The following is a 20,577-nucleotide window of genomic DNA, read 5'->3' as shown; positions in this document are numbered from 1 at the left end:
TTCAGTTGTAATTTTTGGGTCTAAAAAACAAGTAAATCTCATTCTGTATTTCAGTGCAGAAAACTTTGAGGCATAGGAGATGCTAAATTGCGAACTCGCTTGTTTTATGCATTATAGTACTATATTTGATTATACAGTATTCTAAAATGCATTTGTATCCATTAATGCAAAGAACAATTTCTCAAGGGATTGGGAGTTTGGAGGGCAGAATTAGTTACACAAGCAACTGTATATTTGCAATTTTGTAAAATTTGTGATACACTACCAAAATTGATTCCTTAGCCATGAGAGAAAGTAGTAAAACTTGCAGGTGCTTCATTAAAGATTTGTTGTTTAATTTTTGTGTAAAATCAGTGTATTTGTTTTCAGGAGGAGTCAGGTACAACAGATGACAGTGCACAAGACAGATTTATAGGCCCTCTTCCAAGAGAAGGCTCTGTTGGCTGTACCAATGACTATGTCAGTCAAAGCTATTCCTATTCTTCAGTTCTGAGCAAATCGGAAACAGGTACAGTGTGCTCTCTTGTAAAGGCAATGCTAATTTGTAATTAATTTAGCATATTTTCAAGTAGCAGCATTTCAAAATTTTTGGAAACAAATTGCAATTTATTTTTAAACAAACCCCACATCACTACTACATTTTCTATCATGTTTTCTACAATATTCTCATATTGCTTTGGGAACAGAAGAGCTGTATCCCTTCCCTTTCTTACTTCGGACAGTGCAATTCAAATTCTGTCGGGGCCCTCCTTTTCAGTATTAATCTGCTGCTGTGTCCCTGCCTAGGTAGTCAGGATTGTATTACCAAAAAGTATTCACCTCAAGCTGTGTGTTCACTCACAGCTTCATGAGTATTTGAGACTCTGTTATAGAGGGACTGTTGCAAATCTCTTCATGTGTTAACAGAAGTCTTCCTCCCGTAGCCGCCTGGTTGCAGTTTCTCTGCCTGCACTGATTCCCCAAGAGGTTCATCCTCTGCCTGGCTCCCTGCTGGCCAGCAGAGACTCCTCTGGAAGGGAAGCGCAGCTGTGCCTCGCAGATGAGGGCCAGGGCAGATCCTGGGAGGCTGGCTGGGTGCCTTGGCTGCGCAGAGCGCAGGAGGCGGCAGCAAGTTATGGCTCAGTAATGAGACAAATTCCTGATACTAAATTTGTTGAGCAGGCACAAAGAGGACATTCGTATTACACCAATTCATGCATGTTCAAGATGTTTTTAAGAGATAAGAAAGTTTATCTGCCACATACTGTTTTTTCATTTAATGTAACTATGAAAAGTTGATTTGTATGGAGTAATAAATAAAAAACGTTCTTGCTCTCTTCACAGAAAATGTCTTTGTTTTGCATGGACTAGCTGCCTTTTTGTTACTAGTAGGGAACAGATTTCTTTGAATACTTTCTAAGAGCTTCAGAGTATGAATAGACATTTAATTTCTTTATTACACTGTGCTTCAGTATATGCTGCTTATTGGCTGTTAATATTGTATATTTTGGAGAAAATCTTAAAATGACGGTAAGATGCATATAAGTAAATTCCCTTTTCAGCTAATAAAAATTAACTCATTTGTAGTAGCTGTTTTAATTGGTTATTTTGGGAGAAGGTTTTAGAAGATACATGTGCATGGTGGCTGTAGAGATATCTTTATAATTCTGAGATGATAGTACAAACCAATGCAGATATAAATTATAACTAGGATATTTTTAGTTGACATCAGTAAGTAAGTAAGCTAGTACACAATTGTTTCTCAACAAATTCTAGGTTCTTCTGTAAAATATGTAAATTAACTATTAAAATATTTAGTTACCTGTGTCCCCATTGGTGCAGTATTCAACATTAAATATTGGTTATTGTGAAACATAATTCATGATCACTAAAATAGCTTTGTGTCATTCAGGGAAACTATTTCTCTGTAAACCATTACTGTCTGCTCTCAAGTGAGCAATTGCAATATTCCCTCAATTTTTATAGTGCAAATAATAAATGACAACAACTGGGTGCAGTTCTTGAAATGAAACAATTCTGTGATAATGTTTAAGTGTTTAACTCTTGAAGTGTTTTCCTATATTTTTGCATTAGTTCCATCTCATTCTTCTTGTACTTTTAGGTTATGTGGGGCTAGTAAATCAAGCAATGACTTGCTACTTGAACAGCCTTCTACAAACACTTTTCATGACTCCTGAATTTAGAAATGCATTATATAAGTGAGTATATATAATCAAAACCTGTTCTTAAATTTGTCCTGATATATATTGGTAGTAGACTGTTTTGAATTCCTTCTGTCAAAATTTTCTTGTTGAATACTGAAAAGCATCCTTGAAGTCAAGCTGGATAAATTATTATAAATTACATCTGCTTAAAAGCTTCGGATTTTTAGTGAAATACAAAGATGTATTATTAGTTGTGACATGGGCAAGCTTTTTAAAGAATTTGCCCCAACATGAAAACATCAAACTTGAAAATAAGTTTGATACGAAGTGCAGTTCATGTTTGTATTTGTGCAGTAAATGGCTTCAAATTTATTTCGTTTGTTTGTGTTAGGTTTGTACATTTAAAGAATAGTATTGTCATTTACTGCAGAAATGGAAAGCAATTCCATTTGACTTCTCCCAAGAAACAGAGCTTCAGTTAACCTCTGTAATCTGGCAGACCTCTTGAAATGTAGTAAATGCTGATTTAAATGCCTTTGAGTAATGTTTTCAGAGTATTTTTAATTGTCAAATATCTTGTGTTGTGAATAGATGGGAATTTGAAGAATCTGAAGAGGATCCTGTGACAAGTATCCCCTACCAGCTTCAAAGACTGTTTGTTTTACTGCAGACCAGCAAAAAAAGAGCAATTGAAACAACAGATGTTACACGAAGTTTTGGATGGGATAGTAGTGAAGGTAATATGCAGCTATTAAGCTTGCAGAAGTTCAGCAGCTGCCTGTTAGGGGCCTAAGCTGCTGTTGATGGGGAAAAATGCTGAAAAAATTAAAAATAATTATTAGAATCCACTTTGTTTCAATGGAAAGAAGATAGCCTAAATGGATACTTTGTTTTGATGTGTGTTTTGGTTTTTAAAGAAATTATGTCTGAGTTTCAGGCTGTTAAAGTAAAAAAACATTTTTGTAATTAAGCTATTGTTACAGTTGTTAATTGTTTCTTGAGAAGTAGCTTTTTATGAGAAACTTGCATCTGTTTTGAATCACAAATGTCAAATCACTTAAGTAGATAATATATGGATAATTTCATAAAATCAAACACTGTATTTGTCTTTTTGACACTTGTATAGTGTAATTTTGCCTCATAACCTGCTGATTTTTCCATGGAGCGATCACATGATAAAGAGTTGGATTTCAGTGTCCTTTCAGTGCTGGTTTTAGAGAACCAGCACAAAGTGGGAAATAAGTCAGAAGCAGTTTATTCTGTAACAGTGCATATTAGCATTTCTGTATTTTCTTATGTATTCTTGCTTATGTACACAATTCTCACTTATGCATAAGCATTGTGAGTGACCTCACTGCTTATTTTTCTAACTTAATTTGAGAGGCAGCTGCTTGTGGAATTAAACACTGGGCCAATAGTGAATAATGTAAATGATAGGTACAGGCTTAAACAAATTGGTAACTTTTTGGAAAGTATTCTCAAGCTACAGTTAGTATTGGGGCTAATAACATTTCTTGTTTTTAATTAAGATTAATTTAAATTTCTAACAGCATGGCAGCAACATGATGTACAGGAGCTTTGTAGAGTCATGTTTGATGCTTTGGAGCAGAAATGGAAGCAAACAGAACAGGTAATTGTATAAAAACTTTTTGCCATTCAGTCAGTGGTGTGATATTGTCATGGGGTTTGGGTTTTTTTAAGGATCATTGTGAAAAATATTAACTGAATTTTAAATACAAGGTTATTGAAAGTCTGTGATAATTGCCTGTTTTCTTCTTTGATGCGATAGTTAAGCTACTATAATGTAGAGCTTCGGAGAGCGTGTTGCCTATGTTTTCCTCCCCCAGTTGAATGTGGAATATTCTGAACTCTGGTTATTTAGTCTTTATTTGAAGTACATAAAGTGATTGTGTAACTCCTCTTCTATGATAGCTTCCTCAGCGTCATTATTTATTAGGGTACAGGGAGGACTCTTACAGCTCAAGCCCACTCTTCCGACGTAGGAGAAAGATGGGAATACATTCATAACACATGCTGCATTCTGATAAGTGGCCAACTTGTTAGAGGCCAGTTCTCAGATTTGTAGATAGGCAAATCCTTCCTTTATCTTTCTGCACCTACCTCTGGAGACACAGGGAAGGACGGCCGTATCAGTCTGTCAACAATGTCTGCAAGTTCAGGCTTGTTTTTGAAACAAACTTCAATTTTGGTAGTTTTGTAGTCACCCTTAAGATGTGACCATAAAAGATACTGTGAAGCTTGTATAATGTGCTTTGAGAAGCTTGTTTGAGATGTGTTTTGTGCAGTGGTGGGGCAGGGAAAAACAAGAAAACGAGATGGATGTCCTACTGGGGAATGGTATTCGGAATGTGTAGCTATACAATTAAGATATAATTAAAAAAGGCATTTTTTTGTAAAACTAAAGAAAGGAAATATGTTCTGTTTCATTTGTTTAAAGCTCTGTTGCTTATCTGTTTGTTTCAGGCTGATCTTATAAATCAACTGTATCAAGGCAAACTGAAGGACTATGTAAGATGTCTAGAATGTGGCTATGAAGGCTGGAGAATTGACACTTACCTGGATATTCCTTTGGTCATCCGGCCGTATGGCTCCAACCAGGCGTTTGCTAGCGTGGTGTGTACTATTATGCTGACTAATAGTGCATCCATACACACATAGAATACATAATGCGACAGTGGTATAATTTGTTACATGGTAAGTATCATCCTAGATACTCCATCTTGGGGTGTTCGTCTTTGTGCAGTGAACCAGCTAGCAAGTTCTAGAAGATTTTTTTTTTGGCTTTTTGGTTTATTTTTTGTTTTGTTTTTTCTTTTGCCCTTCAATGAGTCCTACTGGTGCATGTATAAGGGGAGGGGAAATGCAACTTTATTGCCTTAGGGCTGCAGTAATCAATTATTTTCTTCCTGATAAAACCCTCAGCATTTACCCAAGATATTTTTATGAAATCACTAAGTTTTATTTGGGTTGTTCTCTTTGACACATCTGCTAAATTTTCATAGCATTGTTGAAAATCTTAGTGAAAGAACAGGATGTTGACTTAGAATTTTTAGTTTAATTGCCATGTTGTTGCTGCTGTGCTTTTTAAAGTTCACTTCTCAAATACCTTATGCTTTTAACAAGCGATTTAATATAAAAAAATCGTATCGTACGTTAGTGTTCTTGGTCACTTTTGCTCCAGCATTACTGATGTTGGCAAGCATATGTATTGCTTAGTAAATCTGTGGAAGTTTTTTGTTTCTTTTTTTTCCACCCCCCTGAAAAGAAGTGATTACAAACTGAAATTCCACTGTTGTGGCTTAAAATACCTGTACTGTGGATGAAGTTGTGAGAAAGAATAAATCAAACAAGTCTTTCAGTAAAGGTTGTTTTAAACAAACATTTGTTGTGTAATTGGTTTACCAGGATTATTTATATATATAAAGTATTTTTCCTTTTGTATTTAGTATGCTGGCAATATTTTTTAAGCACTAGTAGTCTGTCATTCTTAACAGTAATTCTGTTAAGAATTGTTAGAATTAGGTTAAACTGCAGTGTAGGTTCAAAGTACTTCATAGTTTAAAACTTTAAATACCAATCTTGAGAAGTGGTAAAGATGAGGAACATTGATCTCACAAAAAGGATTCCAGTTAGTAAAGTCCTTTGAATTTTTTTAAGATTACATTAAAATTTTAGAATATCCAGCTAATTGAAGCTGTATTTTGAGCTGCCATTCCATTGATATAGATTGATGTTTTATGTAGATGGCTTCCCTTTTCACCTTTTAACACTTATTTCTAGAGATATTCCCTAAGACAAAATTTTTTGTTGTAATTTTTATTCAGTAATGAGACTTTTCTGATCTATTAAAGTACTGAAAACTATTCAGTTCATGCAGTTGTATTCAGCATTTAACAATGCATTGTACGTCTCAAATTTTTTTCTTTAGTAGAGAAGTCTATAGCAGAATGCTAAAAAAAAGACTGTACATTTGTAAAAACACAAACAGCTTGAACAATTAAGAACTTAAATATCAGATTACTTTTAGTAGTATTTGATATTTCTCCTGTAAATCAGCATTTACCGGGTTTACTACATTGAGGAAAATAGTTTTAAGATTTTTGTTACACAGTTACATTGTTGCAGTTTGTACTGATGCTTCAATTTTTGAGCCTTTTTAATTCATATTCTGATTATATTCAGTTGATTCTCCTCCCTGCATTTGTATTATCTACAGCAGATGTAATTTTTAGTTTTGTAGTCTTCAACAGTGGGGAGATATGGAGGATACTTGCTTTTGGAGAAGGGAAAAATCGCCTGTTTCTAAATGGAATTCTCTGAAGGTAGTATCCTCCATTGATCCATAGACGATGGTGATTTATTAGGTATAGGTCAAAGGGTATGAGTGAGAGATCAAAAACTTCACACATGCGCTAATAGGGCTTATAGAAGGGAATGTAAAACTTTTTAGACCTTGCTAGTCAGCTCCTGAGGGAACTTGCAGCAGGCGACACAACCCAAGATAGGGGATCTAAGGAGGATACTACCTTCAAAGAACTCTAGTTAGAGGTAAGTGATTTTCCATTACTTTCTAATAAGAGAGAATGGATGTATAAGCTTTAAGTAAGGTCAATCTGTAGAATGCCATATAAAGTGTATTATCCCACTGTTCGACATTGTGTACTACCAAAAAATGTAGATACCTGAAATGTTGCAATTATCTATAAATATATATGTATTGCTACTTAAATACATGGGAACATTGAAGAACTGGGAGGGATAACGTTATGCTTTCTTTATTTTCTAATACAAAGTAATTCTGAAATTCTTCAGTATGTTTTTAAGGTTTGCCTTTTGAATTTTTTTTTTCTGATTCCCCACTCCATCCCCAGTTCACGTAGCAAGACTGCACAGCTACAAACTTATTAGGGCTTCTCTGGGGCACTGGGATCTTGTCAGTATGTATCTGAAGATAGTATAAGTACTTTTTCAGAAACTGTCTGCATTGTTCAAGGACATGGTTTCAAAAAACCTGAATCAATCTTTTCATGAGGTCAGTAGAAATATAAAAATATGTAGCTTATTTCAGGAGGGTAATCAGGAGCAGCAATTCACATACTGATTTTTGTAGGTACTAGTATCTTTTGTATAGATGCCTGAATTTAACAGCATTGGACATAAGCTAAAAATCTTTTTGACTGCAAAACAAAAATTTTACAAGATGGAGAACATCTGAGAGAAGAGTAGATGGAATGGGGAACTAGCTGTCATGCTGAAATTATGTTAATAGAAAACAGTGGAAATTGCTCTGTAATACCAGAAGACTAGTAATAGTACAATTATTCTGGAGATGTAGCAAGTACAGTTCTGTTTCATTAAGTGTTGTTAGTTTTCACCATCTTTTCTATGTTAACTTTTCTTCTGAGGATGTAAGTAGGCATACAAGTAGACCTTTTTTGGGCAGAAATTAATTTGGACTTCTGTGTGAACTTCGTGGTCTCATTGCCAAACTAAAAGTGTTGGCAGTTAGAATGTGGATGATGTGATACTAACTTTTTTAAGCTAGACTGGTAACAAGAAGGTCTTATATTTTTAATTGAGCATATTCTTTGGACGTGATAATACTAGATGAGCTCTGAAAATCTGAGATGGCAATTTCTAGCTTTTTCCATGAACAGTTTTGCCTGATTGCTATTTATTGTGTAACTTTTCTTAAAGCTTCTGTGGCTCCTGTTCACAGGTTTTATACAAATGCTTGCATTAAGATGCCTTTCAAACTACTGACTGTATCATAATGTATTTTTGTGGAGAAGAGTGTGTCCTAGGTGCCTATCTTTAGCCAGACAATAATGAGTTTGAACTGTTTGTTATGGCATTTTAGTATGCTAAGTGTTATAAATCTCATAATCAGAATATTAAAAAAATGGATTTACTCAGAACTTGGCTGGACAAGGCCCTGAGCAATGTGCTTTGAGTTGGACCTGCTTTGAACAGGGAGTTAGGATCAGATGATCTCCAGAAGTCTCTCTCAGCCTATATTGTTCTTCTGATTCTGTAAAGTATAAAAGAAGTTTAAATAACCTTTGTCGTACTAATCTATTGTTTCATCTTTTATTGTATATTTTGAAGTGTATGCATGTTAGAAAAGCTTAGTAGCTCTAAGACTACGTAGTAGTTATATCTTTGAAGATAACTTCAAAGGTAACATTTACTCTAAAAGTGGAATTGCATAAAAATGGGGGATGTCATGTGACAGGTGGTGCAGTGTAGAAGCTTTATCACTGGTTTTGCTGAGTAAACGGTCAGAGTAGAAAATAGTGAACTGCATTAGAATAGGAATTGTATTAAGAAACATCCTAATCAGCAGAACTAGCTTTGGTGTAAAGATTACATAGGATAACACTGGAGGAGACAAATGAGTAAACCTGAGGAACAGAGCTGTTCCTTATACAGGGATTGAAAAATACATGTATATTCATATAGCTCAAAAATAATGGAATTCTCAAGAGTTTTAATCAGGTTTTTCAAGCACAGCTAGCTATGTGTGGTAAGCAGTGAAACCAAAACAGTAATGTAATAGTCTTCATTCAGTTTTTGGGAATCTGAAGGATTATCGCTTTTTTCCATACATAAAAAAAATGTAGTATGTTTCCTTGTTACATTGCACATCACATGAGTCTGTCAGCATTACATAATCACTTATCTCTCATCATTCATACATTCCCATTCATTCATATTCATGTTGATGCATGAATTGCAACTTTTTTCTTACACTTGAAATATTTTTTTATTGTCTTAACTGGCATTTGATTCATAAAAGTTAGTTCTGTGGTCATTATGTGATGTCTTCTATGTTTCATGTTTTCTGTGCTGGTTATTAACTTTTTTGCTTTCATTTAAATAGTTCTGAATATTAATTCCTTGACTAGTTCACAGAATAGTCAAAATGCAGTAATCCACTACTTCCCCTTTCTCTTTAAGCAGGGTTATAACTTGCTTAGACCTCTTGCATTTTAGAATGAGATTCCTCACATTTCAGTGCATGATCTAACTAAACATGAGCTATTTGTTGCCCTTGAGTAAAAAGTAACTCAGCCTCTGTAGCGTTTAGGAAGTAAATGCGTAAACAGTAGTTTAATTCGGACTCTAAAATGTTTTCACATGCCTAGAGAGTCTGTCTGCCTAAAGGCCATGATTTCAGGGCTGTTCAAAGGCTTTTCTGACTGGATCCGAAAATTATGAAGTGATATGACTGCCTTCAATGTACAGTTATCTTACTGAGTTTGGCATGTTTTTCATTTGCGATTGTCACCTGGAATACAGTCCTTTTAAAAAATTCCTTTCTTGTTGAACAGCAACAGAGCTGTTGTAAAACATTTGTTTTATTGTTGTTCTTGCTGCTTCTCTGAGTTCTCAGAAAGAAAGGAGGAGGGGAGGATTGGAGGTTTTTTGAAGAACTTGACATATCCTTGATTTCCTCCCAATCAAACAACATGATTTAGATGGTAATCTTAAGTTCTGTGCCAGCCATGTTACAACTGGTTAGTTTACTCTGCCCAGTTAAGCCCCTTCTTATTCAGACTTGAGGGAACAGCTGCGCTCCTTTGTAAGAGATGCTAATTTTTCAAGCATTGCTTCCATTCATCTTTGCTTTGAACTGAATGTCTAAATATGCAGATGGTACTGTTTTCACCTCCATACGCAAACAGAAAACTTCTGGGTTCCACTTGGAGTTCAGAAACCCAAAGCCTATCGGCTTGCCAGGTGACTGCATTAAAGGTTTTAACTTTTAAAATCTCTGGGTAAAATTCTTCACTGAATCCATCTCAGTATTCTTAGTGAATTTTGTTTGAACAAGTTTGTTCTCAAGTATATAGAACTTCTGTGCAATATCATTGTTGCAAATGATGTTAGGGGGAGGACTAATGATCTCTTTGGTTGTATTTTAAATATTCTTTGGTGTAGTGAGGAGCAAAGTAGAAATCATTAAACTCCTGAGTTTAAGAATTACTGACAGATCTTTTAGGCAGCTGCCAAAGGACAAAATTCCAGTTATTGGTCAGTCACTTCATAAGGTTTATTCTAGGAAGCTGGTCCTGTCTTTATAGATGGCCATATCTCATTCTCACTCCTTTAGGAGTGGAGCTCAAATCCTCTCTGTCCCTCCTTTCCCCACCTTTCACTTAAAAGAAGTAATATCTTTAAATGTAGTTTCCCGAGTCCTTTTGTGGAATGGGACTATGGCTGTCTTCAGGCAGGGCACTGAGGAACTAAGTAACACTTTTTCCTGCTGCCTCCACCCACCCAGTAATTCTTGGATGATATCTGTTGGGAAAAACTCTTCTTGAAATACAGAGGAACCATCTCAATTTATGGGAGGACGGGGCCAAAGCAGGATTAAAAAATAAGCTCATTTTCACAGCAGCTGGTTGAACAGACATGACTAAATGTGATGTGCAAGATAACAGGAGTAAATGTCATTTTATATTGTGTCTTTATAAAAGAAAAGGACAATTTGGATTCATCAAATGCTGAATGAAATATAGTTAGCAGTAATTTGTGTTTTGACTGTTTAATCTTGGGCTGGGTAGAAAAGTTGGTTTCTCTTAATATTTTCCTGACTCTGTGTCTGTATCAAAGTCTGTCAATCAAGTTTTGGTTGTAGATTTAATTGAAGTAATTTGTATGTGTTTGCAATTTCATTGTAAATTTATCATTCTGCATTACACCTGTGTAGCAAACATTTTTGTTAAAAATCAGGTAACATCTTTTTATTATTAGGAAGAAGCACTGCATGCTTTCATTCAGCCTGAGATTCTTGATGGCCCCAATCAGTATTTTTGTGAACGATGTAAGAAGAAATGTGATGCAAGGAAGGTAAAGACTGTCCAAATCATTTGTGAAAATGACTTTTGGTAAATACCAGTCCTGACAATGATAGCATAATCTTGTCTTTGCTTCATTTAGGGTCTGCGGTTCTTGCATTTTCCATATCTGCTGACGTTACAGCTGAAGAGATTTGACTTCGATTATACCACTATGCACAGAATTAAACTCAATGATCGTATGACTTTTCCTGAAGAGTTAGACATGAGTGTCTTCATTGATGTTGAAGATGAGGTAAAGTGTTTGGTTTCAGAGAAGAGTCTTTAACATCCTTGAAGTTTCTCATTATGAAAATTAAAATGTCGGTCTAATAAACCGATTTTAACAATATTATTCATCTATGTAAAATGTTCTTTAGCTATGACAATGTTTTAATTTGAGGTTATTAAATCTCTCCAAGTGGATTTTTCTTATATTGAAAAGGAAGCATGTTCCATACTCACTATAGAGTTTCTATGATTCAGCAAGAAGCTGTTTCTGATTTCTTATATCTTCACACAAGTGATTTAAAAAGGAGAAATCTCAAGGCTTCTACATACACTGCAAATCCAGAATGAAACATATTTCTTGTGTCTGAATCAGTTTTGGCCACAAGAGGTGATCTAAAGTTTTGAAACTCTGAATGGTGAGGTTAGTCCAGAAAACATTACTGACTACTTCCTTCCCTCTGACTCATGATGTTGTGTACACTGTAAAATTTTGTCACTTCTAATTTTGGCCAAAATCCATGTTGTGCAATTACATTCACCAAAAAGTATTTAATGTGCCTTCTGCATTAAAGACTAAATTCACTCCTCTGATTCCATTCCTGAAAAATGATGTCACTCTGCTAGCTTGTTGTGGTATAAGAGAAATACTGCATTGATATGCATATGGAGAGGCTTTTCTGACTCTATACAAACCTTCAGTTTATGAAGTATGCCATTTAAGCAATTTGGTAGCTCTTGAAGTGTTACCGGGGGGCTAAATGAGAATGAAGATTGATCTAGGAGAATAGAACTTGAGACAAAATTAACAACTGTCAGAAAAATCAAAAGAATTATCCAGAGGAAAGAGGATCAGGTAAGAGATGGATATACTGACTTGTACTAAATGAATTATATTCATAGTGTTATTGACATTGTGCTTTTAAGCTAATAGAACACTGATCAGTCTTAGTGTAAATACCTTAACTCTGTCCAGTAGGTTGAAATGGAAAAAAATGTTTGTGGATGAAAATATTTTCAGTCTAATCACTTCTGATTAACAGGGCCATGTTATAATAGGATTTGTTACCTGATGTTAGACTTCCAGGTTAATTCAATTAACTAGTAAATGGAACAGGGTGGTAACAGATACAATCTTGTCAAGTGTGAAACTAGCTAATTACCATTCAGTTGCACACAAGATGTGAAAATATTGATCTAAGAGGTGGACTGAAGGCAGTTGCTAACAGGAACAAGTCAGTTCTCAATGCTGAACTGCAGAGGCTTCTAGATTTTTGACAAGTTTCATTGTTTTGCAGATTGGAATTTTTTCACAAATGTATTGTTATTTCTTGTTCTGTGTAACTTTAAATGTTGTATAATATTAGTATGTGTGTCTTATTTTTAAGAAGTCTCCTCAGACTGAGAGTTGCACTGATAGTGGAGCTGAAAATGAAGGCAGTTGCCACAGTGATCAGATGAGCAATGATTTTTCTAATGATGATGGAGTTGATGAAGGAATCTGCCTCGAAAGCAATAGTGCAGCAGAAAGAATTTCTAAAGCTGGCAGTGAAAAGGTATGTTTAAAAAATGTTGTACTGGGTCTGGTTGGGATGGAGTTAATTTTCTTCATGGCAGCCTGTATGGTGCTCTGTTTTGGATTTGTGACTAAAGCGGTGTTGACAGCACACCAGTGTGTTAACTCTTGCTGAACAGTGTTGCACAGCACCAGTGCTGTCTCTGTCTCATTCTGCCCCTGTAATGAGTAGGGCTAGGGGTGGGCGAGAGGCTGGAATGGGAACATAGCTGGGATGGCTGCCCTGGATTGACCAGAGGGATATTCCATGCCATATTCCCTGCTGTGTAATGTCATGCTTAGAAGTAAAAACTGGGGACTTTCCAAAGTAGCTGTTGCTCAGAGACTGGCTGGGCATTGGTCTGCTGGTGGGAGGTGGTGAGTAATTGCCTTTGCATCATTGCATCATTTTTTCCCCTCTTTCCTTCACTTAAGTTCATTATCTCCAACCACAACTTTTCTCACTTTTTGCTCTTCTGATTCTCTTCACCATCCCGCTTGAGGGGAGGAGTGACTGACTCAGTGCTTACTTGTTGGCCAGGGTCAACCCACCACAAATGTGAATGATAAAAATATAATTCTGATATTGGGGGCGAGGTGGGACTATGTGGTTTTAGTCAAATTCCAAAAATTGACACCACAGCAAAGGAAAGCACACAACTGACTTGGAGGTCACCTGAGAATAAAGGTCTTCCCGGCTTGTCAGGCTGAGAATTCCCAGATAACTTGTTTTGGCAACAGACCTTCAGATTGAAGATTGTTTTGTCTTGTGAGCAGTGTGTTTGTCTTTGAGGTCAACTGTTAAAGGCTTACTAGCTTTGAGTGCAAAAATGTCTTGCAGTTTAGTAGGAGAAGATTGGAAAGTTTTGACCAGTCTCTACCATCCATTTTTTGTCCTTATAAAAATGGTCATATAGATGAGGCCATGGGTCTAAACGTTAAATATTCATTCCGTCACCTTGTTAATATAAAGTAATGGAGCAGCAAGTCAGTCTACAATAGCAGTCGTCCTTCAGTGAAACGTAAAGATTAGCAGAGATCTTCGAAAAACGTGTTTTCTTGCCAAAACAAAATGCATGAAAAATCTTGAGTTTTATGTTAATGTCTATGATGTATACTTCATGTGTTGTTACTCAGTGCTCCTGTGAAATTTGGCCAATAGCTTTTATTAGATTTGTTAGGAAGCTATTTGGCTGTAACTTTCATAAACATTTAAAGGCTGACTTGCATTTTAATCTGCACATCTGTCCCTGTTTACATTTACCTTAAACAATTTGAGAGCGTTTTTTGATAAATGTTCTGAATGCTGTCCATCTTAGCTGGAAAAAAGAAAAAAATTAATAGATAGTTGCTTGAGTGGAACAGGGACAGAATATTGTAATGTAGTGTATCTGTAATGCAGATGTCATGTCCTAGTATAGACAGTAGCTTTGGCCAATTCATACTGCTTGTTCTCAAGGCAAGCCAGCTGTCACGTCATGTTGTTAGCTTTTTGGTTTGGACATCTTAATAATGGATGCAGTGTATGCTAAGAATTTACAGAGCATTTCCTCTATATAATCTAAAAATATTTATTTCTTGTAACACTTGTGTGAGTCAGTATTGTTCACCTTTTAATGTATACACAACACTGAAGGTATTTCCTTAGTACCCTTTATTTCCATCCTTTCATCTATGAAAAGAAAGGTTTATGACAGCAAATGTGGAGTGCTGTGAGAAATTAATGCAGAGTGCTGATAAATATTGAATGGTGTGTTGCTTGTTTGCAATATACATTAAGTGGCAAAAAGCAATCTTCAAGAATGAAGAGTGATAGATAGCAAATAAGCCTAAACTTTGTAGCTACAGGCAAGTTGGTCATTATTTCTTTTGTGGAGATATATTTAATACCTGTCTAGCATAAGAATTCATAAATTCAGAGCTCTTACAGAAAAAAGTGGCAGTAATGCTTTAAGCCAGTTCAAAAATGTTTCCATGATTTTTTCTTAAGTCATTCCCCACCAGCAAAAGGGGAAATTCCTCTTTACTTCCATTATTACATATTCTTGTATAATGTTTAGCATATCGGAGCTCTGATTTTGTTCGGTGTCTTTTGCAGTAATGCATTTCTGTTGTATTGATCTGGTTTGTAACATACAACTATTTATATATTTGGATTCATGTAATTGTTTTAAAACTTTTTAATATGATAATTTGGTTACCTTTTCTTAATATATATCACACCTTTTTTTTCTCTCCCCAGAGTTCTTTACTGTATGAGCTCTTTTCTGTTATGGTTCATTCTGGAAGTGCTGCTGGTGGCCATTATTATGCCTGTATAAAATCTTTTAGTGATGACCAGTGGTACAGCTTTAATGATCAGCATGTTAGCAAGGTAAAAATAGTATTTCTACTTCTCTTGTGTACTCATAGCTGAACAAATAAGTTTGTATTTTGCATGGGATTTTTCACTTGCATGTAACGAAGCTGGGTTTATGTGCAGCTATTTCAAGCATTTACTTTGTTTCATCTTCTCATCCTAATGTCCTGCCATATGCATACATTTCAGGTATTAGCTTAACTGATTTCTAGGAGTTTTTATTTATTTATGTATGGGGTTTTGTACATTAGGAGGAAGGAGTGTTTCTTCTTGATGGTTCATAAAGATGCCTTTATTCATTTACATTTAGACTTTTGGTTTCTGTACCTGTGAATAATACTTGCTTAGAGAAGTACATTTATAGATATATTACAACCTGGATTGTGTTGTTAAACCTGTCCTGCTGATGCATTTCAGGTGTTACATGTGTCCCTAAATGTTATTGCAGTCAAGAACCTGGATAATGTTTTTCTAAGTTGTTCCTACTTTTTTTTAAAAAAGAGACTATTTACATTAATTGTAAAATGAAGAGGCAGATCACTTTGAAACAGATTTTTTTGCAGTCAGCAAATAAGCAGAAATATTTAAAAAATAAATTAATATATTAATATTGTGTGTTAGTTACGTAATGCTCTTTTCCCTAATGAGAATAAATGCATCTTGATGAGTGCGAGTTTCTCAAATAATCATTAAATTGATTTTCTCTTAGATAACTCAGGAAGATATTAAGAAAACATATGGTGGATCTTCTGGAAGCAGAGGCTATTATTCCAGTGCTTTTGCTAGGTTAGTAGTACTGTAATACTACTTTTCTTTCTGGTGGTGTTTTGGTGTAATCAGATGAATGGCCAAGATATACGTGCTTAACATGTTAGCTGAAAATTAATGGTAAATACTTCAAATAGTTCTAAAAACTATCCTGACTGCTGCTTCAGATCATTAAAATAATGCGGTATTTATTTTTGAAAATCCTTTTTGGTTAGCATATTGCTAAGATATGTATGACATAGCTCCTTACTAAAAAAACCTAGAACATCTTTTGAAGTCCGTATTGTCTTCCTGTTTGATAAATTCAGATAACTATTTGTTTTTCCACCAGCTCCACAAATGCATACATGCTGATATATAGACTGAAGGATCCAACAAGAAATGCAAGTAAGTATGTTTTGTAGTTCTTAACTAGTAAGAGTCTGTTGTGGACTAAGGAGACGTTTTACATGTCATGAGTCCTAATTTTTGTGAGGACGGTGGTGATGGTATGGCAAGATAAAATAACTTTCATATAGGAAGCCTTCTTGTATAGCTTTTCATAATTCTTATAGTAAAGCTTTAGGGATCATTAGGGGGTCATCACAAAACAAATTTTCTAATTTTTTTAGTATTTTGGATATCATGGAAATGAAAAACATATACTGGGTGACACTGAATAAACTATAATGTAATACTGTATTAGTGTCATGATTAATAGTGGAATAAAAAAAATTACATAATGACAAAATTTTACACTTCATAACCAGCCCTTATTGTTTGTGTTTCAGTTAGGAGGTGAGACAGTATACTGTAAGTTATATAGTCAGAAACATATCTTGGATTTCATGGTCTTTTATTCCCCTCATCTCTGATACAGTTCACCAAGGCTTAGAGGATGCGTGGCCCCATGTAATAGCTGACAGGTTGATTAATCCTTTCGAAATATGGCACAGTGGAAAATGAAGATTCTATTTGGATTCAAAACAGGAATGTCTGGTTGGAGGCATCATTCAAGTATTGGCTAATTTCATAGGGTCTTAAACCGTTCAAATTACTAATAACTGTAAACTTTCAGGATTTCTCTTGTTGTAGAGTTTAATAATACTGTATTTCCTTGAAAACACTCATGTTCCTCATTTGAAATCTGAGCACACCTAAATGATGCAGTAGTAAACGGAAGTTTGATAGTTTTTTTAATTAATATCAAAATAGAAGCAAGCATGTTAGTTTGCTGTTTTCCCCTTGTTAATCCCTTGTTAGAAGTACAGATGTGGAAAGGAAACCAGAAGAGCAGTGGCTAGCCACACTTGCTCTCATCAGCAACGTGCCTGTAAGAATCAAGTGTTTTGTTAATATTCTAACTGGTTGAATTGAATCAAAGATTAATTTGTCTGCAGTATCAAAGCTGTATTTATTTTTTTCTTAAAGAAAAAAGTCAATAGTCTGCCCTTATAAAGGGAAATTTGTCCGTTTGTAGCCTGCTTGAAGTTAGGCTGATAGTGTAGACTGTTCTAAGTTTTCAAGGTGTATATAGGTCAGTTGCCAAACTTTAATGCCCTGAAGTGCACATAAAAATCCTGTCAGTGAATAATTTTTCCTAATAACCTGAGCAGATGAGAAGCCACATAAATTTTCAAAGGCAGGTAAAAAACCTCTAGTACCTCTGCATTCCTCTCTTTTTCATTAAATGCTCAAGAGGTCAGGTGTCCCAAAGAATAGATTTACATTCTCAGTCTTAAAATCATCCTTTGTAGGTAGAATATTTTTATAGCTGGATTTATTTTCATTTTAATTGTTAAACTGAAATTATATATTACTTAAGAGGAAAATGCCACAACTGAAACCTTTGGCACCTCATATTGTGTAGCTCCTTTTGGCATTCTCATTGTTTTTGAAGAGTATGCAAGTGTAGAAAAGACTTGTATACTTGAGAAAGTTTGTAACGCACCAGCTTGTAATGTGTCCAGTGGAGGAGGGAATAAAAAAATCTTTGAAAATAACATTTTGTTATCTTATTCTACTGCTGTAAATGTTTTAGGAGGGTCATGAATGTTTGTCTGCTTCCTTTTAACTGCTTCTTTTGGGGTAAAATTTTGAATTCCACCATGAGAAACTGAGGATGACTATTAGCAAGAGCAAGGAAAGAAATTGGCAGTGCAAGGATGAGTAAAACAAGCTTTAACGCTTTTTAGAATACAAAATAAAAAACCCCAAACACACCTAAGCTTATACTAAATTTTATTTAAAAAAACAAAAATAAATAAAAGTAAACTTGCAACTACTTCTATATTGGTATATTCTAAAAAGTGTTTTATGATACTTGGAGCAAATTTGTCATCTCATTTCAACATACTAATAAACACAAACTACATTTATTTTTAGCAGCAATCTGTTTCATCATACATAGAGTACTTTCAGACAAGTTATTTTCTACTTTTTTCCTACCTTTTTTCTTTTACTTTTGTACTCGTTTCTCCATAAAGTTGAACAATGATATTTTCTCTGAGGAAATAAGGAGGGGAAAGCCTAAGTATCTCACAAAATCAATTTTGCTGGCTTCTGTTTGTTTCTGAGAATACATGATATAGGGGACAGTGCAGTCATAAAAACATATCATTTGGTTTTAAAGTAACAGTGTCTGAAGTAGATGCTTTATATAGTTTTGAAGCGGATTCAGCACAAGAAGGATACTGCTAAAGCCTTTTATCAACAAATTGATAAAGTAGTAAGTCTTAAGAGCAACAAAAATAATAATGTTTCAATATTTGAATCATTGAAACAATATTATTCATTCTGAAGAAGTGACTGTAAATTGTATGAAGTTTAAGAATAAACAGCAGCCATAAAGGAAATCTTTGGGTCAAGAGCTGTCTTTGGAAATAGATTTTCCTGTAAGTGCTCTGATTGTTAATTCTTCAACAAGCAAATAAAGAAACTGAATCTGTTATTTCAGATTTCTTGAACATGCCAAACCCATTTTTAAAACTGAAATATTATTTGCTCAATTCCTTGCGATAGGGGTGGCACCAGGATTGCAAGAGAACTGTATTTGCAAAAGTTGATTTTTTTAAACTTGAAGTGTTGCATGTTCTGTTTTTGTTTCACTTTATGAAACAAAATCTCATGAAATACACTAATCTGTATTTAGTGCAAAATTTCTTTTATTACAATATAGACTATGTCTTGTGACTTTTATTCAATTTCCAGAACAGAATTTACCTTTATTGTAAAAACAAGCTCAAGTGCAGTCATCAGTCTGTGTATTTCTTTACAATAGTAAAGCTTCCCTTACTGATACTGAAATATTAATCTTGTACTAATAGCATTTTCTGGTGTTGCTGATGTGTAATTAGGCAGAATAAAAGGCTGACTTCACTTTCATTTAAATCATGGAAAAGAGAACAGGACGTGGTATAGTGGGGAAATTTGGGTGGAGAAGAGAGTGGGAAGAAGGCAAGACAATAACTTACCCATAATTCCTAAGATGTTGCCCACAGTGGAAAAAAAATTTTTAAACTACTGTTTTGTTTTTACTGGCAGAGTTTCTTGAGGCACATGAGTATCCAGAGCATATTAAACAGTTGGTACAGAAGGAGAGAGAATTGGAAGAACAAGAAAAAAGGCAACGTGAAATTGAGCGCAACACTTGCAAGGTTAGAATTTCTGCTGATTAAAGTAACAATACATTTCTAGTAAGAAATGTTTCTACAGTAAATAGTATTTTTTTAATACAAACAGGGATTCTTTTGTGATAAGTGTATTTGTATTAATAACCTATTGGGAGCCTGTACACGGTGGAGGCATCTGTTAGAGGTATTCACCAGAGATTTTTGTTGAGTTCCAGTCTTTCATGTGAATATGAATTGATATTAAAACCAAAACATAACTAGTTAATCTGACATCGCTTGCAGTGAAATGTCCATTTTGTTTTGAAGGATTTGCACACTGCCTACAGTTTAAAGATGTTCTGGTTGTAGACGATGTATCCTAGCTTGCAAAATGATAGCGCTAGTGTGTACATATGTATATCTACTGTGCCTTTGGCATTTTCTATCTGCGGTTGTGTAACCAGCTGAAAGTAAACTGTCCTATAGGTGAAATAGAGGTAAAGATGTATTTTATACTAGATTGTTTGAATATAGGGTTGTAAGTTTAAATGTACTCGTAATACGAAAGGTATTTGCAAATACCTTCGTGATCATTTTTCTTCCTTTTGTATTTCATAGATTAAACTGTTCTGTATGCATCCTACAAAGCAAATAATGATGGAGAACAAATTAGAGGTTCATAAGGATAGGACACTGAAGGAAGCTGTGGACATAGCTTACAAGGTATGCTACACATAACTGAATAGCTTCGTTATTAAATGTAATTTTTTTCTGCTGTTGTATATTTTCAGGTTTTAAATTTCTAATGCTAGGGGAATGTTTTGTGGGAGGTTGACTGTGGGATTTTTGTTGTGGGTTGCTTTTTTGGGGTTGGTTTGGGGTTTTTTAAGAGGTTTTGTAGTTGGGTGTTATTGACTGAGTTTTCTGTTAACCATCAGATGATTTCTGATATAGCCTGCCCTTTTTAAAAGGCAGTATGATTTTACATACCCTTATTTTAAAACTAGTGAGAGCTGCTGGTAGACTCACCATTGCCTCAGTAAGTTGAAAGAATTCTGGATGCTTATAT

At 34.9% G+C, this 20,577-nt stretch overlaps 1 protein-coding gene across 6 annotated transcripts in view; it reads left to right on the top strand.

Moving 5' to 3' along the window:
• Positions 1–20,577, top strand: part of USP47 (ubiquitin specific peptidase 47) — a 56,829-nt gene that overhangs the window by 19,636 nt on the left and 16,616 nt on the right. For 4 of the 6 annotated variants that reach the window (XM_054827871.1, XM_054827872.1, XM_054827876.1 and 1 more), the window contains 13 exons: positions 370–508; positions 2,102–2,198; positions 2,736–2,881; positions 3,695–3,774; positions 4,629–4,778; positions 10,926–11,021; positions 11,112–11,264; positions 12,625–12,792; positions 15,034–15,165; positions 15,860–15,936; positions 16,250–16,305; positions 19,441–19,553; positions 20,127–20,231. In XM_054827871.1, coding sequence (XP_054683846.1) covers positions 370–508; positions 2,102–2,198; positions 2,736–2,881; positions 3,695–3,774; positions 4,629–4,778; positions 10,926–11,021; positions 11,112–11,264; positions 12,625–12,792; positions 15,034–15,165; positions 15,860–15,936; positions 16,250–16,305; positions 19,441–19,553; positions 20,127–20,231 — 1,512 coding nt within the window. The remainder of the gene's footprint in view (positions 1–369; positions 509–2,101; positions 2,199–2,735; positions 2,882–3,694; positions 3,775–4,628; positions 4,779–10,925; positions 11,022–11,111; positions 11,265–12,624; positions 12,793–15,033; positions 15,166–15,859; positions 15,937–16,249; positions 16,306–19,440; positions 19,554–20,126; positions 20,232–20,577) is intronic. The other 2 variants (XM_054827873.1, XM_054827874.1) reach the window with 1 other exon arrangement.

The sequence above is a fragment of the Grus americana genome, chromosome 5 (genome assembly GCF_028858705.1).
Source record: "Grus americana isolate bGruAme1 chromosome 5, bGruAme1.mat, whole genome shotgun sequence".
NCBI classification, from domain to species: Eukaryota; Metazoa; Chordata; class Aves; order Gruiformes; family Gruidae; genus Grus; species Grus americana.
Note: the sequence above shows the minus strand (reverse complement) of the source record. Positions and strands in the feature narration are given on the sequence as shown.